Source organism: Coloeus monedula, assembly GCF_965178545.1.
Source record: "Coloeus monedula genome assembly, chromosome: 18".
NCBI lineage: Eukaryota > Metazoa > Chordata > Aves > Passeriformes > Corvidae > Coloeus > Coloeus monedula.
In genome coordinates, this window is record NC_138798.1 from 12,316,637 (window position 1) to 12,338,454 (window position 21,818).

At 49.0% G+C, this 21,818-nt stretch overlaps 1 protein-coding gene across 3 annotated transcripts in view; it reads left to right on the forward strand.

The window, feature by feature from the left end:
- Positions 1–21,818, forward strand: part of AIFM3 (AIF family member 3) — a gene marked incomplete at both ends in the record, with an annotated part of 45,847 nt that overhangs the window by 16,614 nt on the left and 7,415 nt on the right. For all 3 annotated transcript variants that reach the window (XM_082293448.1, XM_082293447.1, XM_082293449.1), the window contains 13 exons: positions 5,329–5,438; positions 6,049–6,158; positions 7,182–7,226; positions 8,408–8,504; positions 11,590–11,702; positions 14,542–14,628; positions 15,231–15,322; positions 17,023–17,153; positions 17,691–17,806; positions 18,141–18,212; positions 18,543–18,606; positions 19,562–19,638; positions 20,460–20,577. In XM_082293448.1, coding sequence (XP_082149574.1) covers positions 5,329–5,438; positions 6,049–6,158; positions 7,182–7,226; positions 8,408–8,504; positions 11,590–11,702; positions 14,542–14,628; positions 15,231–15,322; positions 17,023–17,153; positions 17,691–17,806; positions 18,141–18,212; positions 18,543–18,606; positions 19,562–19,638; positions 20,460–20,577 — 1,232 coding nt within the window. The remainder of the gene's footprint in view (positions 1–5,328; positions 5,439–6,048; positions 6,159–7,181; positions 7,227–8,407; positions 8,505–11,589; positions 11,703–14,541; positions 14,629–15,230; positions 15,323–17,022; positions 17,154–17,690; positions 17,807–18,140; positions 18,213–18,542; positions 18,607–19,561; positions 19,639–20,459; positions 20,578–21,818) is intronic.

A 21,818-nucleotide genomic window follows, 5' to 3' on the forward strand; every position in this document is an offset into this window, starting at 1 on the left:
GCCTTTTGTGACTACCAAGCCACTCTCCCAAGTCTGGCTTTTGCTCATTAATGCATACAGTGGTCTTGCTCTGTAGAAAATCCAGGAATATGACTTCTCCAGTATCCTGAAATGGAACCATGAAGAATACGTCTTTTACATCTAGAACTGCCATCCATTCATGTGTAGCTGCTTGCAGGGTGGCACTGAGACTGGCAATGTTTGGGATGAGTTGTCCCATGTTGGCATTCAGCCACCGATAATCAATCATTAAGCTCCAGCTCGTGTCTGGTTTCCTCACTGGCCAAACAGGAGAATTATATGGGGTATGTGTCCTAAATATAACACCCCTTTGTCCTAATTTTTAATAGATTAATTTTCTATTTTTTTCCAGAAAATTTATTATGTGGAGTTTTTGTGGGTCTGGATGAGCAAACATTCCTGTTGAGCAATTGCAGTTTTAAGGATATCATATCCTAAAATGTTTTCTTCATGATCTGTGATTGCAAATGTGTGTGAGATCATTCATTTTTCCCCCAGGTAACCATAAACGTACTTTGACAGTGTAACATGTAATACTTTGTCCTTTGAATCCTGTTAGATGGACTCTCTTTCTTTTAAAACTTAAATTTATTTTTTCAGCATCTGTGGGGGTGATTGGAGATATTTGGGCTCCTGTAGTAATGTTGTTTTCTAGGTCCCACTGGTAAGTAGATATGGGGCCCATCTTTATCAGACCATTGATAGGTCATAATGTGCTGGGTGAGAAGGCCCAAAGTTCACCCAGAGCTTAGTATTTTTTTCCTTTTGTTTTTCTGTTAACTCAAAAGGGTGTGGGGGGGTGTTTCCTGTGGAGGCTTTCTGTTACTTGTGTTCCCCCCATCCTCCACCACTTTGCCTAAGTCTGTTATCCTGCATTGGACTGTCCCCCAAGGGCATCACAGGGAATCCCTAAGGTCACTGCTGTCCTCTACAGCTCCTTTTACTCTTCCTGGAAGTGATCAGTGTTTTGATCTCCTGTTTCTCTCAAGTGGGGTATGTTTAAAAGTCTTCACCCAGCATTCTGGAGGTATCTGCATTTAAGTTTTTAGGCTCCTCTCAATAGCCTGAGTTTGCTCTCCAGAATGGTTTTCCCAGCTAATTTTCCTTCTCTGGTTTCCAAACCATGCAAGAATTTTGCCCACGTATATATGGGGATAGTTGCCTGGGGATCTTGTAAAGCTTTGTTATTCATTACATCTCTTCTAATTCTTCGTTATGCATTACATCTCTAAAGCTTCGTTATGCATTACATCTCTTCTAATAATAAATTTCTATCATTGCAGGGGTTCCTCTCAATAGAAGTCTTAATATACTAGGACCAACCTCTGCGGAGATTGGGATGTTTCTGTTTTCACATCAAAGATGCCTTTGTAACAGCAGCAGAGATTTCATTAGGTGACCGTATGGGTATGGAAGCTGGTTCTCCTCTTTTCATAACTTTTATTCCTCCTGCCCAATATGCAGCCCCGCTTGTTATTGAATGGGTTTGACTGGCAGGCTCAGGTCCCAGATTTAATAAGACTCCTGGCTCCCAGTATCCCTTTGCTTGAGTTCCATTCAGCAATATTCCAGCTTCCCCAGAGAGACTCACTCTCCACAAATACTCGGTTTCTGACTCCCCTGGTTTTCTTCCATATTTTTTCCTGTAGATTTGCCAGTTGCAGGGGGTCCCAGGGCGTAGTTCTGTCCGTGTTCCTCCTCTGACCTTCTTGGGGTTGTTTGGACACTTTGGTCGTAATTTTATGTCTCATTTTTAAATCTGGAACCTCTTTCTCTCTAGGAGGTGGAGGTTCAGTTGTTTCATCCGAGTTCCATTCTCCCTCATCAGCATTTTCATCAGGGCTTTCCCAAAAATCACCATCCCAATCTTCAGGCGATACTATTTTCACATTTTTTCAACACTGGGGGCTTTTTATGATGTCAGTTTTAATTTTTCTTCCAAGGCTTTTGTCTTTTCCTTGAATTATTTTAACTGTTGCTTAAATTGGTAATTTTGATACTATAAAGACAGTTGTACATGTTTTCTGTCTTTTATTTTATTTCATCTCTCAGATTATTAGTGTCTTTTATAATTTGTTCTCTGCATTGCCATGCAGCATTTAAGCATAATCCAAGTATGTGACAAGATACCTCTTCCTTTTTTATCTTCCTGTGATCCCCATTTTTTATTTAATTTCTCTTGTATCCTTTCCCACTCATACCAGTTGTTCACTGACCAAAGATTATCAGTGTCAATGCATGTCCTCTGCTGCTGTAAATACTCTGTTAAGCCTTTTGTCTCTTTCTCAAAATTATTTACCATCCTGCTGACTATGTCAATTTGTCACAGGTGGAGTGGGAGCTTCAGACAAAGTTTGTGAGAGAAGCTGTTGTTGAGTTAGGAGGTGCAGAAAGGACCCCCTGGCTTTCTAAACTCCTTCTCCAAGAGGAGCCTGGGTGTGGCTAGATCCAATCCTAGCCCTAATTGCCAATGGTTTAAGTCTAAGGAATGACAAAGGTGTGATTGAACCTTTGTACAACTTTGTCCTGCAGGGATAAGGATGGCAAAACAGATATATTTGTATAAAAATGAATGCTTTATTATGGTTAATGATTAGACAGAAAGATCTTAATCAGAATTATTCACTATACAGAATAAAAGCTAAAACTAATAGTAGAGTAGAGTAGAGTATACTCAAGTAATTATATTAAAGCTAGAAAAACACCACAACTATGAAATAGAGATTGATGTCACTCACTGTGGCGGGTTGAGTTTGAAACCGGGCGGAAACACCAATTAAATGTGGTGGTTTTGGTTCAAAATATTCATCACTTACTTATTTTCCTTCTGTGAGATAAGAATTAGGAGAAAAGCAAAGCAGGCACAAACCTTAAACAGTTGCAGTACAAGGAAAGAGCTTTATTACTAATAGAATTAAAAGTAAAGAGAAAATAACAAAACAAAATTAAAGCAAATCCCGCCCCCCCCCCCCCCCCCGCCTCTTTCCAGCACTTCTCTCCTTTTACCTAGCTCACACAAGGATAACAGAACATGGGATGTTAGTCAGTGTTGCAGTTCTTGAAAAGTCTCTCTCTTATGCTTAAGGAAAAAAGGGTTTTCCTTCAGTTGCATGTGGTTCCCAAACTGCCACCAACAGCAGACCCGCCCGGAAACAAACAATCTGCTGTGTGTAGAACATCTCTCCCATGAAAAATCTCACAGTTCCTTCACACTACAAAACATGGGCCATCACATGGGGTTATTAATCTTTTTAAGGATAAGTTATTTTGCCTGCACACAAAGGCTTTTCTTCGCCACAAGTCTCTAGCAGCCTCTTACTACTTCTATATAGCCTGGCATAGGCACTCTTCATAATCTTCATAGGCCACACGAGGATTCTCCATCTCCCCATGTTCTTCAAATGGATTAAAGAGACAAACAGTTTGTGGTATTACAGTTTCTTACCACGGCATGCAAGAAGGTTTCTTTTAAGCTGCGCGCCAGAATCGCGGCACCGCCCTCTTCTCTCCCGTCGCCATTTCCAGCTCCGTCCCACGGGACTCACTTCTCTTTCTCTCTGACTGAAGCTGCCATGCCAAAGAGTGTTCTTGTTTAGGCTTTACGGTGGGGAAAGCCTCGCTCCCTTTGTGCTGCTGGCTGCGTGGTGTCTTCTTCAGTTCAGCACGAAGTGTGCTGGCTGCAGACAGGAGGCTCTGCCGGCTCCCGTTGACTCCGCCGGCTCTGCATGGAGAGGAGAGGGACCCACCGGTCCCCAGAAGCCGCGCTGGATGGGTTTAGCTGTGAGCAGTCCATGGCTGGTTTGAGCTGCCTGTGGCTCTGAGGCAGTCCCCCCCCAGCGACCCAGGGTCCGTGCCGCAGCGTTGGGAAAGGGGGAAAGGGGCAGTGGCCCCGGCCCGGCCCGGCCCGGCGGGGCCGGGAGGCTCGGAGCCCCCACCACCTTCCATCAGGCGAGCTCTGACAAAAGGGGAAGTCCCGCCTTTCTGTGCAGTTTAAATATGTAAATTGTGAGAAGTGTAATTGGTCTTAAAGACTGTCCATCAACTCAGGGTCAACCCAATACACTGACCCAGACCAACGACCACGGGAAAATCTCCTTTGCTTAGTCTTGAGGAGTGACCTTGAAGGGCATCCCCACGCCAGTGAGGAAACTCCACACACACTCCAAGAAGGGATATGTTAGAAGAACTTGCTGTTTGTAAGTGGGACAGGACTTTTAGAGTAAAAAGTCATTGTCAGTCAGATATCTGCAAGCCAGCTGTGCCAGCTTAGCATTTTTACATAAGGATACTTTACCATATCTGCCCCATCTTCCTCTTTCTATCAGAATGTTTAACTTTGGGGTTGATGAGTCAGACTGGATTTAGCATAATTCAAGACCAAAAGCAGCATGACACCCCATCTCAGTTCACCACTGACAGCTTTGCAAAACTGGGTATTGTTTGAGTTGTCTTACCCCATTCAGGCAGAGCATCCTGCTACAATGCCGCTCTCATTGTAAAACTTATTTCTTATATGTAATCTAAACTGATCCTCTTTTCGTTTAAGACCATTCCCCCTTGTTCTGTGAGCAACTGGGAGATTTCAAAGAGAACCTGAACCCCTTCATAGGAATGGCTTGAGGTTTGCTGGCTCCTCTGCAGAGCAGAGCTGAACCCAGCAGAGCAGGGGCCAGGAACCTGGTGCCGGTGGAAGGTCGCTGTGTGAGCTCCATTCTGCAAAAACAGCTGAGGAAAACATCAGGAAGGTCACACACAGGTGTCTGCTGTCCTGAGGGATTTATCAGGAAAAGTGACTCTGGGGCATGGCCAGGACCAGAGTAAAAACCCCTGAGGTGTGGGAGGCAGAGCCCAAGGTTCAGAGTCACCTCTCCTGGTTTTCAGCTCTGGGAGATGTTATGTTTTGTTTGAAAGACTGAACACAAGCCCAGCAGGGGCCTGCTGAGCTGCTGGGGCCAGGAGGGGAGCTGATGTCACAGTAAAACCAGTTTGGTTTCTTGCTCCCACTACTAGCTTCCCCAGCAGCTGGGGAGGTGCTTTGAGCCACCTCTTGGCACAATGATGAATAAATTAGATGCTGCCACTCAATGGCCCGGCTTGGATGTGCCCCAGGCTGGGACAGCAGAGCCACCTCCAAAGCTGGCTTGGTGACAAGGAATGACCCACACCTGTAGTCACCTGAAGCCAGTAGTGAGCAAGTTGAAGGAGAAAGGGAGCCTGGTGGGACTAGGGCTGGATTGTAGGTTGGAGTGAAGGCATCTGCTGTGAGGTGGATTCCCTGCCATCTGTTTCTATATTCCTCCTCCCCAGGATGCGGGAAGTGGACCTGGGCTGTGGGAAGGCTCTGCTCATCAAGGAGAGTGGCGAGTTCCACGCCGTGGGACATAAGTGTCCCCACTATGGGGCTCCGCTGGTCAAAGGTCAGTCTGCATCATGTCCTGGAGAGCAACCAAGGGCATCACAGGGCAAAGGACAGCCCCCTGACTATGGTGCCAAGCATGGAGCAGTGCTGTACTGCACGCTCAGCATCACCTGGGCATCTTCTGGCTGGGGAAGGCATGGGCAGCAAGCTGGAGTTGCACAAAACTCCCCAGAGCACTTTGCCAGCTCTGGTTTGCAGCCACCACTGCTGATCACTTCTTCTTCAGAAGATCACTTCTTCTTTCAGAAGGCTGGAGCTTCTTCTCATGGAGGAAAAGAGGATTCTCTTTGGGCTGATGGAATCCTTTCAGTAGCAAAAATAATGTTGCTCATGTTATTGACTGAAGTGGGATGAGGTGCAGTGGTTTCCCATCTTGGCACCTAAAAGTATGCATTCTGGCACTTTCTCAGCACCAGCTTCAGGCAGGTCTCTGCCCTGAGCCTAAACAATGGCAGTAGGCAGTGCTGGCCTGGCTGTGTATTGATGGGCCACCAAAACTGGGGTTAGGAGGGCACTTTGCTGAAGGTGGGATCCTGGGAAAGACAGGGAAGCATCCTTCTGAGTGTCCACTGGGCACTGCTGGCACTGCTGTACCATGTTCTCTGCAGGGATTTTGTCCAAAGGAAGAGTCCGCTGTCCCTGGCATGGAGCTTGCTTCAATATCAGCACAGGTGACATCGAGGACTTTCCCAGCTTGGATAGTTTACCCAGGTTCCAGGTGAGATCCTTGTCCTTGCAGCAGCAGAGGAAACCGCAGAATCATGGGATGGTCTGAGTTGGAAGGGACCTTAAAGCCCATCTCATTCTACGCCCTGCCATGGGCAGGGACACCTTCCACTAGACCAGGTTGCTTTAAGCCCACTCCAACCTGGCCTGGACCTCTGCCAGGGTCTCTCCACCCTCACAGGAAGAATTTCTTCCCAATAGCCCATCTAACCCTGCCCTCTGGCAGTGGGAAGCCATTCCCCCTTGTCCTGTCACCGCAGGCCCTTGTCCAAAGTCATTCTCCTGCTCTCTTGGAGCCCCTTAAGGCACTGGAAGTGGCTCTGAGGTCTCCCTGGAGCCTTCTCTTCTCCTGGCTGAACAATCCCAGTCCTCCTCAGGGATGCTCTCGATTCCTTCATCCCCTAGTCTGGACTGATAAGGTGAATTATCCCTTATCAGGATATCACTCTGGTGCAGCACCTTGCATTTGGCCTCGTTGAACCTCAAGAAGTTCCCATTGGGCCACTTCTCCAGCCTGCCCACATTCCTCTGCATGGATCCCTTCCCTCTAGAGCATCAGCCACACCACTCAGCTTGGTGTCACTCACAAGATGACTATTTTTATTGGGATAAGCAACATTCTATGGCATAGACCAAACATTTTCCAAGCATGTGCTGGTGTTGCAAGTGGAGAGCAGCTCCTCATCCAGCTCCTTCCTCCCTGCAGCTCCTCTAACCACAGGCATCAGACACCTCCTGGGAACCTGGGAGTGTCCAGTCTAGGAGGTGTCTGGAGCAGGAGTGAGGTGGGAATGAGAAACCATATGTAAGCCTGGGATAGAAATCAGGTTGTACACTGAGCATTGGTGCATGGTTGATATGAGGCAGGAGATCCCACAGCCTCAAGCTAGGATGAGCCCTGCCATGGCCTGAGCTGCTCCTACAAGTGACCCGGTGCCACTCCCCCCCATTCCTTAGCTGTTGCCCAGAGGAGGCCTTGCTGCCCTGCAAACCAGCACTGTTCTGTCACCCTCAGGTGAAGATTGAGAAGGAGAAGGTATACATCCGAGCAAGCAAGCAGGTAAGGGGCCACTGACATCAAAAAATCAAGTCAAATGCTTTCAGTTTTTGCTGTATGTTCATAGGGGTGGGGGGAAATGCTTGTCTTTGATCTTGTGGCCTGGGCAGAGGGATTTGTGAGTATCCAGTTTATATGGAGGTACAAGTGGAGCAGGGCAGAGGTGTTGTGTCCCCCTCCCACACAGCCTCCCTACAGCTGCTGGACACCTGGCCTGGGCTCTTCAGACTTTCAGGTCTTACAGGTGTTTGTCCTGCACTTGTCCTATGTTTCCTTAAGTGTAGAGCAACTTTTAATTTAGTTGGCCCATGGAAAGAGGCCTCTTCCACCAGCCTTTTGGCCTTGTCTGAATGAGACATGGTGATGACAGAGGCCACCTGTGCTCCCTCTTGAGCCCACACCTCAGCTCCTGTTGGAGAGGAAACTGACGCAGGGGTAGAAAGGGCTCTTATGCCCTGATGGGTTGCAGAATGAAGCCCATTCAGGCCACTGCCATCTTTCTTTCCAGGAAAAGCCTTCTTTTGATGCATGGTTGTATGTGTGCATGTGCAAATCCAGTGGCTCAGAGCCCCAGTGGGCCCTTGTAGCACTTGGGTTAGATCCAGAGACGTCACCTGAATGGCAGCACTTCAGCTGATCTGGGGATGTGATGAGGGGAAACTGAGTCTATTTGCTCTACCAGGAACAGATTTTGGCCTGTAATGCCTGAGAACAGGGAGTCTGTGCAGCAGGGCTACACTGGCACAGCTCCATGGCTGTGCTCTGGTGGATTGGACAAGTCCATCAACTTTGGTTATCAGATGTACAAGCTCTGCTCAGGTTCAGGATAAAATTCCTGACAGAGCTTCTTCATTCTTGTCTCACCTTTGGTGCAGAATTGCACAAGGACAAACCTGCTTTTCCTATTGCCCCACCACCACCCCGCCTCTGAGTAACTGGATGGCTTTGCAGAAGATGATGGATTTATTTTTCTTTTGTACCTTGTAAGGGGTAGTGCACTGGACATTGGAATGGTATTTGGATGAGCAGGGGTTTGGAGTCCTTGTTCAGTACAAGGGTGTGGTTGTTCCTTTCCTATCCAAACTGGTTTATGGCACTACTGCAGTTGTCCCCATCCCTGCCTGGCTGCCCAGGGTAATGTTGAGTAAAGGCAATTACTTTTCTTCTTCTTGGTGGTGACACAGGCTCTTCAGACACAGAGGAGGACAAAGATGATGGCAAAGTGCATCTCCTTGAGCAACTACAACCTGAGCAGCACCAACGTGCTGATCATTGGTGCAGGTAAGGGTGGCACGTGCTGGGACCACCATGTGTGTCCCCTCCCAGGCAGGGATGCAGGGAGGGGGTGTCTGTGCTCCCTGCACCCTCTGTCACCTGTCCTGCGTTCCTCCCTGTGAAAAGGGTCAGACCAGAGGGTCTTCCTGAACCTTTTTGTCTTACATGCTGATGATCCAAAGGTGCCTTGTGGTCCAGTCTGTGGAGCTTTGTAGTTCCCTGCTGCCATGCTTTGGAGTGAACCTTGAACCCACTTCCTGCTACTCCCTTCCCAGTTACATCAGCAACCCCTGATTTCCATGGATGATGAGTGCAAAGTCTTTTCAAGTCCCTGTGATGTTGATACACCTTTTTGTCTTGGACCTTGCACATCACCATCTCATCCCATTGCAGCTCCAGAGTTCTTACCTCATGGTGCTTCTCTGAAGAGAACTTCTTCCACCTTCCCAGGAAATACCAGATGCCTGCCAAAAATAACAAAGCTGCCAAGCCCTTTTCCTTCCCCTCCCCTCCCCTCCCCTCCCCTCCCCTCCCCTCCCCTCCCCTCCCCTCCCCTCCCCTCCCCTCCCCTCCCCTCCCCTCCCCTCCCCTCCCCTCCCCTCCCCTCCCCTCCCCTCCCCTCCCCTCCCCTCTCCCTTCCTTCCTTCTTGTCCCAGCTGCATTTGTGTATTGCCATTTTCATGGAAAACCTGATGGGGTGAAGCCCATCTACCAAATTTCTGAAATGGGTTAGATGCCAAGGCTGGGCTGTGTTGTGGTGAAATGGAGGGTGGGAGGAGGACAGGAGCTACTGTGCCTGGGACTGGGAGGAAACATCTGCTCCTGGCACATGGGTTGTTCTTACTTGAGTCCCAAGGTCACCAGATCCAAGTTGTGGAAATCAAGATCATCTAAGTTGAGTCTCATAGTTTGAGTAGAGGGGAAAACCAGCCTGACTGGATTTTCCCGTGCTGCTGGCTGACATTTTTCCCTTCCTTGTGCCCTTGCTCTTTGTTGACTGAATGCCAGGGTGGGACATGCTGCTCCCTGAGGTCAGCTGAAATGTCCTGGTGTGGGTCACATCTGGACAGTCATCACAATCCGCAGCAAGGTCACTCCACAGACAACATTAGCCACTGCTGAAGAAACTTTCTCAGGCATTACCAGATAAATTTACAGGTCTGTTAAAGACCAAAGTCTATTCTGGTGGACACCAAAGGAGATTTCAAAGCTGGAATTGTGAGGAAGAAGTGTTGGGGAAAGACTGCCCATCCAGCCCTATGGCAGGAACCGTGATCCAGCCATGCCCAGCAGAGCTGAGAGCAATTGACTGCAGCCCCTTGCTCATGTGAGGGTCATCCTAACATCAGCACAGCGTCAGCTCTGGTTTGGGATGCTCCTGGCAGCATGTACAAGATGTCCACCCACCTGTCTCTTCTTCCACTGTCCCCCAGCTCCATCAGTGGGAGTGTCTTGTTGATGGACCAAACCATGATATGGTCCAGGTCCATCTTCTCTCAGTGGTGTTACAGAATCTGTGGCCCTAAAAACACTTATCATGGAGTGAGGCTTCCTTGGCTGAGAAGAGACTCCAGACTTCTCATCTGAGCTCTCCAGTCTCACCAGTTCAGCCAGGGAAAAGGGGGCGTGCCAGCCAGGCTGCCTGGCTGCAGCGGGACAGCATGTCCCAAGGCAGCTTTTTGTTCGATTTAACCTTTTTTTTTCCTGTGATTGAAACATGCGAACAAAAAACCCTTAAAGAAATAGCATGGAAAATGCTCTGCAGTGAGTCACACAACCAACACCTTGGCCATGGAAGAGGGAGGACTCCCTGCTCTCTGTGCTTGGCCATAAATTCACCAGGAGCTGGGTGTGCAGACCCTTCCCTGACTAGAGAAGTCCAAGGGTGCCCTGGAGTTTGTGTGTAGGCATTAGCAGCACTCCTCAGGTGTGCTCTTTGTGGGTCTGTGACAGTTTAGGGACAGACAAAAGGATTGATGTCACAGTCCATATACAGAGTGTCCCTTCTCCTGCCTTGTGCATCTGCTCCAACTGGCTTCCCTGGTGAGCTGTTTGAGTTAGGAAAGTGTCTTGATTTGAAAGACAGGTGTCTGCTAAGGAAGGCAGGAGTCTCCCTTGGAATGGCAGATGCGACCCCCTTTCCCTCCGAGTTATAATTTTGAAATCAAGGGGCTTTTAGGCAAAGATGTGGGAAATAGGAATAACAGTTCTTTACTATTATATATATAACCAGTCAAACAAACAGCAATAACTATGGCAGTAACAGCAAACAATCACAAACCCAGTGCCAGCCTTCTCGGCTGTCGGGCCCTTTCCCCTCGGGTGCAGTTCCGCTCGCAGCCGGCAGGGGCGCTGGCGGCTCCCGGTGAGCAGGGCAGGTGCGATGGTTCCCCCGCGGCTGCAGGGGGCGCTCCGGAGCGAGCTCGGGGAGCACGCGGCACCGGTGCCCCGGGATCCCGGGGAGGGATGGAACAAAGGCTTCAGAAACCCCTGGGCAGCCGATCCCGGACTCTCAGGAACAGCAGGCTGGAACGGCAGGGACGAGCACAAATCCCGGGTGGCAGACGAGATGTATCCAAACGGGGAACCCCCCGGATGTCTGGGCAGGCAGGACGAGCAGGGCTACAACGTAACGAAAGCTCGAAGCAACAGCGGGGCAGGGCGGCCACGGCCCAGCTCCGAGCGTGGCAAGGAAGGCGGGCTTGGGATCCCGGGGTTTCTCTGGCAGAAGGAAAAGCAGCCGAAGAAAACAGCCTCTCTCTCTGTCCAAATGCCGGGGGGACCGACTGTCCGCACACCCAGGTGAAACAAAAGAGTAGCCAGATGCACCCCACCCCCATAGCCACCTCTTTTGTTTTTCGGAAGTACCCAGCAATTTGTCCCCCTAGCAACAGTATGGGGAAAATTCCTTTAACAGAAAAAAAAAACAAACCAGGAGAGCTCCTAAAACCCCAACAGAAAGGCTGTGAAGTGGGGCCAGGGCTGGTGGAGATGGTGATTTTGGTCTCAGCTCCAGTGGGTTTAGCAGTGAAGGGTACAAACCTCCCAAGGCCACATACACATGGCTGTCACTGGTGTCCTTCTCCCTTAGGGGCAGCTGGGCTGGTCTGTGCAGAGACCTTGCGCCAGGAAGGTTTCTCTGACCGGATTGTGATGTGCACCATGGACAGACACTTGCCCTATGATAGACCAAAGCTCAGTAAGGTTTGTATCACTCTGGGTATGCCACATTCCTCCCCAGTTTTAAAATTTTCTCTAGGACCTTTCCCTGCTATTATTCATTGCTGCAACAAGGTTCTGTTTCCTTAGTCATCCTGTCTCTTTCCCTTGAATTTTCTTCCCTCTTTGTGACTGAAATATGAAATATAAAAAAGGGACTTGTTCAAACTCTGAATTAAGAGTACTCCGGTAGAAAAACAAGGGCATTCTTCCTTGTCTGGGTGGGGAGGCTCTGGCACAGGGTGCCCAGAAATGCTGTGGCTGCCCCTGGATCCCTGGCGGTGTCCAAGGCCAGGTTGGATGGGGCTTGGAGCAACCTGGGACAGTGGAAGGTGTTCCCAGCGAATTGGAATGAGATAAGCCTTTAGTCCCTTCCAACCCAAACCATTCCATGATTCATATGATGATTCTTCACAGATCTAACGGTAGCTGTCTTAGCCAGCTTGTACCTGGATGGATCTTCTTAATGTGTTCCTGGATCAAAATCTTTAAGGCAATGAAATGGGGCATGTAAAAAATGGTGTTGTCTACCAGGTTTTTTATTAGTGCCTGTTTCTTGCTGCCCAGGGATGCTCTGTGACGTAATTATGATGATTCTCAGCTGTCATCACAACTTGATAACTTGATGTTTGTGCAAAGGTCACTTTTTCTGACACACATCCCATTTTGCATTCCAGTTTATAGACACAGGATGATCTTTAATCAGATTTTTTGCTGCTGATTCCTGAACCTTCCTTGATGTCAGACAGCAGCTCAAGTTGGACAGCAGCATTTGACCTTGGAGCTTGGAGATAACATAAGGTGAACTATGTGTTCATACTCATGTCAGGAATGCTTATCCATGGGGACTGGTACTCTACAGTCACAGTATCTAAGTCTGCTTCCAGCACCCAACAAAGGGATTTTCAAAGACAGGCAAGCATGCACATGGCTGTTTGGAAGCATTCAGGCCATTTCTGTGCTTCTGCAAGTCCTGCCTGGGGTGAGGCGCAGCTGCCTGGTACCTGCATCCAAGCATCACAGGGGTTGTGCTGGGGAGCTTGGAGAATCTGAGAGTCCCTGTCCCAGCCAGACAGCTCTTCCAAACACTTATCCCCATGTATGAGTCTTAGACTGGCTCTTCTTCTCTCTGTTAAATACTATTTCATATGCCAGAGTTGTTGTACATGGTTTGTTAAATCCTCCACTAAACACCTGTGACTGTAGTTGCTTTTGGAAGGTGCACAAAGCCCATGGAAGAGAAGGCAGAATTTTTGGAAAGATGGTAGGAAAAAAAATGGAATTTTTCTTAATCCTATTGTGAGTTGGACTAAACCTGTACAAGCCACTGGAGAAGGCGTGCTAACTCTGTAAGCAGCAGAGCTCTTGCTCCCTGAAACTGCAGCACTGCCCTTCCTCTGCCCTGCTGAACGCCTGTTATCAGTCTGTCCCCAGGTTCCGATGGACAGTTTCTCTCTGTCCCCTTTGGACCGTGACTTACTCCCTGTGTGTTGCCATGTCTCTGTTACTGTCCCCAGAGCACCAAGCAGCAGCAAAAGCCATGGTGGTTGTGCACTGCTCTGCTCTGCCCTCCATGCACACTGGCACAGGGGTCAGGTGTTTCTCTCTGTAAATGTGGAGTATTTAAAGAATTTGCAATAAAGCCTGTATGACCCTGCCCCTGCCTTGAGTCCTGTGACACCAGTCTCTCCTGAGCAAAGCATTGTCTGAAGTTGGAGTAAGCGAGTGTCCTGTAGGGCTCATTCCAGCCCCTGACCGGGCCACCTTCAGGGAGAAGGATCTTGCACATCCATCCCCATGGGTGAATGGAAAAACCCTTGATTCCTGCATCCCTTGTCGCTCCTGGGTCAAGCCCAAACATCATCCCTGTGTGGCATGAGTAGATGCTGCTGCTGAGCACTTTGCTGATTTGTTGCAGGGCTTGACCATGGCATCCATGCCTGTTCCTGCTATGCTGCAGGCAGGGAGGGATGCGCTGGAGTAGGGAGCAACCTGCATACCCAACAGGTCACTTGATGCTCAGCTTGTCCTCAGCCTGAGTCTGAGCTTGTGTCCACAGAGTCCATAGGACAGATGAGTTCAGGCTCAACCCTGTTTGTAAAGAAGATGCACATCTCACCCCAGTGACCAGGGAAGGCTGGGAAAAGCAAGAACCTTTATCTTGCAGCTGAAGATGTGCAGATATGGGGCCCACCCTCTTGCTTCAGCATTCAATGGAACTTGTGCAGCATAACTTGGGTGCTTTTGAAAGTATATCCTTGTTCTTACTGCTCTTCTAGCTTCCATTTGCCCTGGTAACTGGCTGTTTTCCAAATAATCATAGAATGGTTTGAGTTGGAAGGGACTTCTAAAGGTCATCCCTAAAGTGCCACCCCCCACCGTGGGCAGGGACTCCTTTTACTAGACCAAGTTGCTCCAGTCCAGCACTTCCAGGGATGGGGCAGCCACAGCTTTCCTGTGCAAACTGTTCCAGGGCCTCACCACCCGTGTTGTAAAATGAGGCTTTTCTCTTGCTCCTGTGAACCTGTGTGTGCTGGGAGGGGCTGCAGTTGTGGCTGCTTTGCTGACATTCAGAAGCACTTGCTGTGGTCCTGCCTTAGCCACTCAGCACCAGCCCCATGCCGAACCGGCAGAGAAGGCACCAGAGCCCAAACCAGCCTCTTGTTCAGGCAACTCCTACCTGAACAGGCTTTCATTCCAGCCCTGTAGAGCTATTCCATACAACAAGTGCTGACTTGTGCTGGTAGCAGTCATTTCTCCACTCACCTGTTCAACCCACAGCAGCTGACAGAAAAAGATCAGAAAAATGTGACTTTTTTTGCAGTCAATGGATTCCCACCCTGAGCAGATTGCCCTGCGCCCCAAGGAGTTCTTCTGCACCTACGACATTGAAGTCCTGACTGAAATGCAGGTAAGGAGAGTCCTGTGTGTGCCTGAAGGAAAGTGCTGGTATGCAAAGGTTTTATTTAGGGAATGTGGCCACTGTCTCTGTTCTTGGCTCACTGGATGCCACTGTGTGAATGTTGTGTCTCCCCCAGCCTCCCACTTTGTGCCCCACAGTTCAGGTTGCCTGTGATTGCTCAAAACACAGCTAATGCAATTCTCCTGTGGCAGGAAGGACACCCTGGACGTGACCATGGTGTGGCCATCTGTGGTGACCATCATTTGTTACCTGCCATTCCTCATGTGGATCTGGGGAACCAGGCACCATCTGATAAGGATAATCAGCCTTCAAACAGTGCAGACAAGGATGGCTTAAATATTTCTCCCCATTATTTTATTTATATTGGGAGAGTGTCAAGGATTTGTGAAAAGGCAACTAGAAATATTTAAGGTGTGGGTTGGCCAAGCTGTGGACAGGGGGAACCAAAACTAACAGACTAACTAAAACCAGCAAACTAACTGACTAAAACTAACATGGAGGACTAAAACCTGACAGACAAGTTGATTGGGCTGGGAGCTCAGTGAAAATCTGGGATTTCTTCCCTTAACATTATTTAGGAATGATTCTAGGTGGTGGCCGTGGATGTCAAGAGCAAGATAGCTGTGTTCAAGGATGGGTTTAAGATGGAATACAACAAGCTGCTGATAGCAACGGGAAACACGTAAGCTATGGACAACATCTTAAAGATCAAGAGAAACTGTTTTACCTGAGAATGTGAGGAGCTTGTACCTGGGGATAAGGGATGAAATGTGGCAGGTGAATTTGAACACTGAACTTGTTTGAGTATGGAGAAGTCAAGGAGCACAAAAGATACTGAAATGTCTGTATGTCTCTACATCTACATCTATATATCATCATCTATCTAATTCATATATATCTATATCATATATTATAGAATCGCAGGATGGTTTGTGTTGGAAGGGATCTTAAAATTCATCCAGACCCACCCCTGCTGTGGACAGGGAACACTTTCCACTAGGATAAGTTGCTCCAAGCCCCATCTAACCTGGCCTTGGACACTTCCAGGGATGATACCAGGACCTTGAACATATTTTGTTTAACAAAAGCTCCAAAGTGGAAGTATCCTAATTTTTTTTAGAGGGCATTTTTGCCACATTACTCTTCCTTTAACTCCTTGATAACCCTCAACCCTGACAATCAGATAATTCATCCTTTTGAATTTCCATATTTCATTTTCTGCCAACCTTTAAGATCTTTCTCAGCAATTAAGGCTTAACACTTTGCTGTTGCAGCCTTAATTAGGGGTTGCTGTTGCCCCATTCTAACAGACCCTTTGGGAGCCTTGGCCCCAGGATAGGAATTTTCAGGACAGAACCTGGTCCAGCCACAGGGAGAGGTGGTATTGATGTGCTGGGATGCCGAGTATCACCCCGGACTGCTGTTGTCACTTGTGCCCTGGAAGTAATGGGTCAGTTCGTTTTTAATTGGAGGTTTGTCAAAATTGGCAGTCTAAGCTGAAAATGAGGCATCCTGGCTCCCCTTCCTTGTGTTCCTTAATCAAGTCATAAAATGAAGTAGGGCAAATGCAGTCCCTGCATAATTTATCATCTGGGGAAGGGATGCTGTAGAATAGCCAAAGCAGGGACTCACACTGGAAACCAAAGCGCCACCAGTCATTGCCAGTGCCACAAGGTGTGAATGGCTGGTACTAGGGTGTACAGCACCACAGCCAAAATGCCATGTGCACCAGCCACCCAGTTAGGTTCAAAAGAGGATTAAGCCCTTGGAAATAATTTCAAAATCCTCATGCACAAGCTCCAGGTACACTGGGCAGATGTTTTTTACGGTACTTAAATTATTTAGGATCTTCTGTCTCTTTTCCAGATGTGAGTCAGGTATGCAGGGGCCAGATATTTAAAAATATATGGCCTCCAGTAAGTGCCTGGGGATGGCACAGGTAAGCTGCTACAGCATCAGCAGTGTGCCCATGGGAATGGAGACTGGAGCCTGCATCTGCAGAGCCTTATCAAACTTTCAATATCTTGCTCCAAAGCACTGCTGGAGGACAGTGAGTTTTCTGTGTTCCATTAAGCTTCTGAAAATTTTATGAGCCAGCAACTGAGCATAGGCTTGTAAAGCAATGCCTGTCCTGTGCTGGTTGCCCCAGGAAGGAGCTCCCCTGGACCCAGGGGTCCGGGGTGGTTGCTCAGCATCCCCTACTCCACCACTGGCCAGCAGCATTTGGGTTTTTCCATGTTATGTCTCCAGCCTGGAGAAAGGTGAAAAAAGGAAAGCTGGGAATGCTCTTGGAGCCCCGGCAGGGATATCTGCAGTCCTGACTGGGGGCTGAAGCCACATGGAGTTGAGAAAAGCAGCTGTATCACCCTCAGCATTTTTCAGGCCCAAAACTCTCAGCTGCAAAGGCAAGGAGATAGAAAATGTTTTCAGCATCCGGACACCTGAAGATGCCAATCGTGTGGTGAAGCTGGCCACGAGCAAGAATGTGGTGATTGTGGGAGCATCCTTCCTGGGTGAGCGCTTGCCTGGCCTGTGTCCCTGTCCTAGCCCTCCACCTCTGCCTGCAGATGGGTGAAGTCCCTTTCCCAGTTTGTCACTGCCCAGTTAGAAGTAATACCCCCACGAAAAAACCCCATAGGTAGAAAATGTCTTGGTGGAGGTTCCCATGCAATTCCCAGCACCAAAATTCTACCATTCTGATGGGAGAAAACAGCTACTCCCAAGAGCTGTTTTCACACCACAGCTGAGGTGGTCTCAGCCATAGGAGGAAGGTTTCCCTTGGCTGAGATCCCTTATTCCATATTCTTCCCAGGGCACTTTGGGGTTTCATGGCCAGTTCCTCCCTTTGGTCTTTAAAACCTACATCTAAGAATACCTGAATTGGTGGGATCCCTGGTGTGACCAGGACTGGTGGCTCCCCAGTTGTCCCAGGAGTGCAGCTCCAGCCTCCCCAGTCAGAGTGGGTGAGGCTGCTCCTCAGCTGCAGCCAGGGACATAGGGCAGTGCTGGGTGGGTTAACGTGGCTGCTTGGACCTGTTTCTTTTCCTCAGGGATGGAGGTGGCTGCCTATCTCGCAGAGAGGGCCCACTCGGTGTCCCTGGTGGAGCTGGAGCATGTCCCCTTCAAGAAGTTCTTTGGGGAGAGGGTTGGCCGTGCTGTCATGAAGGTGACCTTGCTTTCCCATCTCGGGGGGCTGGTAACAGAGCAGGTTCTGCTTGTTTCACTTATTGCACTAATTAATTTACTTCACATTTATTGACAAAGCTGTGATGGCAGCAGTCAGTGAGAATGGGTTGTGTCTTCCCTATCATGGTCCACATGCTATGGAGCACCTTTTTCTAGAGCCGTGTTGGGGATGTGGGGATGCTGACCCTCTTAGCAGTGCAGATCGAGGCAAGCCTGCAGGGTGGGCAAGGCAGTGCTGGGGGCAGCAGGACATCAGGACCAGGGGTGGTTCAGGATCCTGATGTCTCCTACTCTGTCCCTTGTCCCCCCTCCAGATGTTTGAGAACAACAGGGTGAAGTTCTACATGCAGACAGAGGTGTTGGAGCTGCGGGAGCAGGAGGGGAAGGTAAGGGGTGGGCAGGGGCTCCCTAGGGGAACTGCTGTGGCATCCCCCAGAGCTGTCATTCCCTTCTCTGGTGGGGTTTTGCTCTCCTCTATCTCCTATCCCCTGAAATTCATGTTCCTGGATTTAGCCCCCGTGAGCAAATGTGCTCCAGTATGATGTGTGGGGTGGCTCCATTGCTCCCACTCACCTCCTGCTGCTTTTCTAAGGAATTATGGTCAATTTGCATTTCACAAACGAGGCAAACTGCCAGCTCAGCTTCCTGCTGCTACAGAGGGATTTTGTCCCCTAAAATAACTCTGATGTGCCCCCCGTCCCCTGTGTCTCCTGCAGCTGAAGGAGGTTGTGCTGAAGAGCGGGAAGGTCCTGCGTGCTGACGTCTGTGTCGTGGGTGTTGGTAAGGGTTGTGTGGGTGCACAGCCAGGGCGAGAGGGCTCTGCTTGGCAGAAGAAGCTGGAGGGGACATGGTAGCAGGAGGTCCCTGGGGCTGGGTGGCCAGGGGTACTGGCAGTGGTCTGCCAGCCCTGCTGGCCACATGAGTCTGCATATCTAAAAGGGGCATTTCTGGAGCCCCCACCACAAAATGCAACTGAAACTATATTTTGGAAGTAATAGTGGACTTGTGTTTTCCAGAAAAAAAAAAAAACATTTAAAGCAGTTTCATCCTCTCAAGTTGTTTTTTATTAAAGCTTCCCCAAACAGAATTTTTTAATGTGTTTTTTTTATTTTTAATTGCTGCTGACAACAGCCAAAAATGTATCTCATACTAAAATGTAAAAGAAAATACCCCATAGAATATGATATTTTTCTCCTGTACACTTGGGGGGGGGTGGGGAGGGGGAATTCCCTTTCCTTCCCTCTTTTCAAAACGCAGCAGAATTAGTTTAATTTTGGTTTTGTTGTTTTTATTGGCTACTCTGATTTGTGAAAAGGCTAGAGGTAAAATAATGATGAAAAAAGGAGAAGGAAGGTGAAGGAAATGTACAGACTGGGGGGAGGCTGAGGAGCCCTGGCTGGAAACTCGAAAGTTCCCTTCTAAATATAATTTTTTTCAAAATATCTATAAAGGAGAATTAAATTGAAAATTATCTCCAAGCACTAGAAAAGGAAAAGGGCGGTGGGCAGGTTACACTGGTGGCTTGGGCAGGACAGGGATCCTGGGGGGCCAGAGGCTGATGCAGTGGGGGCTCTATAGGACACCTGGCCCTGCTCCACACTCCCAGAGCAGCTGCTGCCAGTCCCTGGGGGCAGCCCCACTGTCCTGGCAGGAGGGGACCTGCTAGCTTTGGGATCATCCTCCACGGCTGTGCAACACCAGATACTGCAGCAGCAGCCTTTGGCTTCTCCCCCAGGCGCAGTCCCAGCGACAGGCTTCCTCAAGCAGAGTGGCATCAACATTGACTCCAAGGGCTTCATCGTGGTCAACAAGGTGAGCCCAGGGGCAGCCCCCACAGGAGGGAGAGCAGGAGGAGCAGGGTCCAAATTGCTGCCAGGGGTTTTTCATGGCCTTTTATCTGCTAAGATTGGCAGAATTGGAATTTTGGAATTCTTTGGGTTGGCCTGTGCAGGGCCAGGAACTGGACTTGATGACCCTTGCGGGTTCCCTTTCTTCTCAGGATATTCAGTGAGATGCTAAGATTCTGGGAGCGTCACCAGGAGTGCCTGGGACCCCCCTCTGCAAGTGGGGGTGTGCAAACCTGAGACCTGGATGCTCTGGCTTGGGTCTGGCTCTGAGCTGTCCTGGAGTGCTGTGGATATTTAAAGGGGAAAAAAATGAGAAAGATCCATCTTTTCAAGGATCCTAAAGGATCTCATCCTTTCTCCCTACCACCAGTGACTGTGATGGGAGCAGTGTTGGAGCTGGTGGGAGTTGGTGCAATGGGCAAAGGAGTGTGTTGGGAGGCAGGGCTCAGTGCCCTGCTCATGCTTATGCTCATGCCTGCAATAAGCTGGGCTCTATCTGCTAACACCAACAAATTTCAGACTTCTGAGAGGGGCTCCAGGACACCAGTCCATATCTCTTTTTACTCTATAACCCACTGGCCAAGGGATACTGTAGGTCCCTGCCTGTGTGTTCTCATTTGAAAGTGAAGAAGGCTGAATGAAATCTCCCCTGGGGGTCCTGCAGCCAGGCAGAAGTTTTCCCTGTGTTCTGGGGGATTGTGGCAGCACTGGACCACTCCAGCTCTGGAGTTTCTGTTCATGTAGAGTGCAAACCCCACTAATGCCCACCTCTGTTCCCCCCTGCAGATGATGCAGACCAACATCCCAGGGGTCTTTGCTGCTGGAGATGCTGTCACATTTCCACTGGCCTTGAGGAATAACAAGAAGGTGAATGTCCCCCACTGGCAGATGGCCCACATGCATGGTAGGTACTTTGCAGAAAAAAGCCTTTTCCAGATTCTCAGGAAATTTCCAAACCCTCCAGGGCAAGAATGAGACAACTGCCAACAGAGAGACTTGTATTGAACATTTTGAAGTGTGTGTATCTTATGCTGCCTATTGTGCCTTCATCTGTCAGCATTCTTGCCAAGCTTTGCCTAACAATGCCTCATCACCAGCACAGAGGAGCCCAGGGACAGGCTTTCTCATATTCCCTCTGCTCCCTGGCATTGTGCTGTCATTTGATATTGGTTAAAATATCAGGTACTCATGAAAATCATAACGAAGGGTTCATGAGTTGAGATAAGGATTAGGAGAAAACACTCTAAGGGCAAAACAGGTTCAAACCTAAAGGTATAAAGTAAATTTATTCTTAACAGAGTCAGAGGAGGATAATGAGGAATAAAAGAAGCCTCTAAAATACCTTTCCCCCCCCCCGCCCCCAGCCCCTCCCTCCTTCCCACCAACAGTGCAAGGAGACAGGGCGTGAGGGTTTTGGTCAGTTCTTCACTCGAAACCTTTCTTCAGTTTGCTTAGGGAAAGGAGTCTCTTTTTCCTGCTGTGCTGTGGGGTCCTCCCCATGGGAGACAGTTGTCTGTGAACTTCTCCAGCGTGGTTCTAATTTCATGAGTATCAGTCCCCCCCAACCTGCTGTAACATGAGTCCCTCCCATTGGCAAAGCAGTCTTCCCAAAACTGCAGGCTTGGGTCATTAGTCCATGGGGTGTAGTCTTCTAAAGATAAGCTGCTCTAGTTTGGAAGTAAGAGTCCTCTTTATCTCTGGAAGCAAGGGCCCTCTTTCTCCATTCAGGTCTTCCACTGGATTACAGCTTTTGCAGCATCCACCTGCTCTGGCGTGAGCACCTTTTCCCACAGTCTGTGAGTGGTTCTCTGCATCCCCCCATGGACTTCATGAATTACAGGGAGACAATTTGTTTATTATAGTCCTCACCACAGCTTGCAGAGAAATCTCAACTCTGACATTTAGAGCACCTCCTCTCCCTCTTTCTTTCCACTGACCTTGGTGTCACCATATTGTTTTTCTCCACATGTCCTCACTTCCTCCTCTTTCTCCGACTAGGAGGAAAAAAATTTGCTGCTTGTAAGTACCATTGCCAACAAATTCCAGTTCAAAGATTTTTGCAAGATTTCGCAGTGCTGAGAAGTTGATCTCATCTAAGTTCTGTATCGGGGAATCACTCGCCATGTTTTCGTCACTGGCCACGTG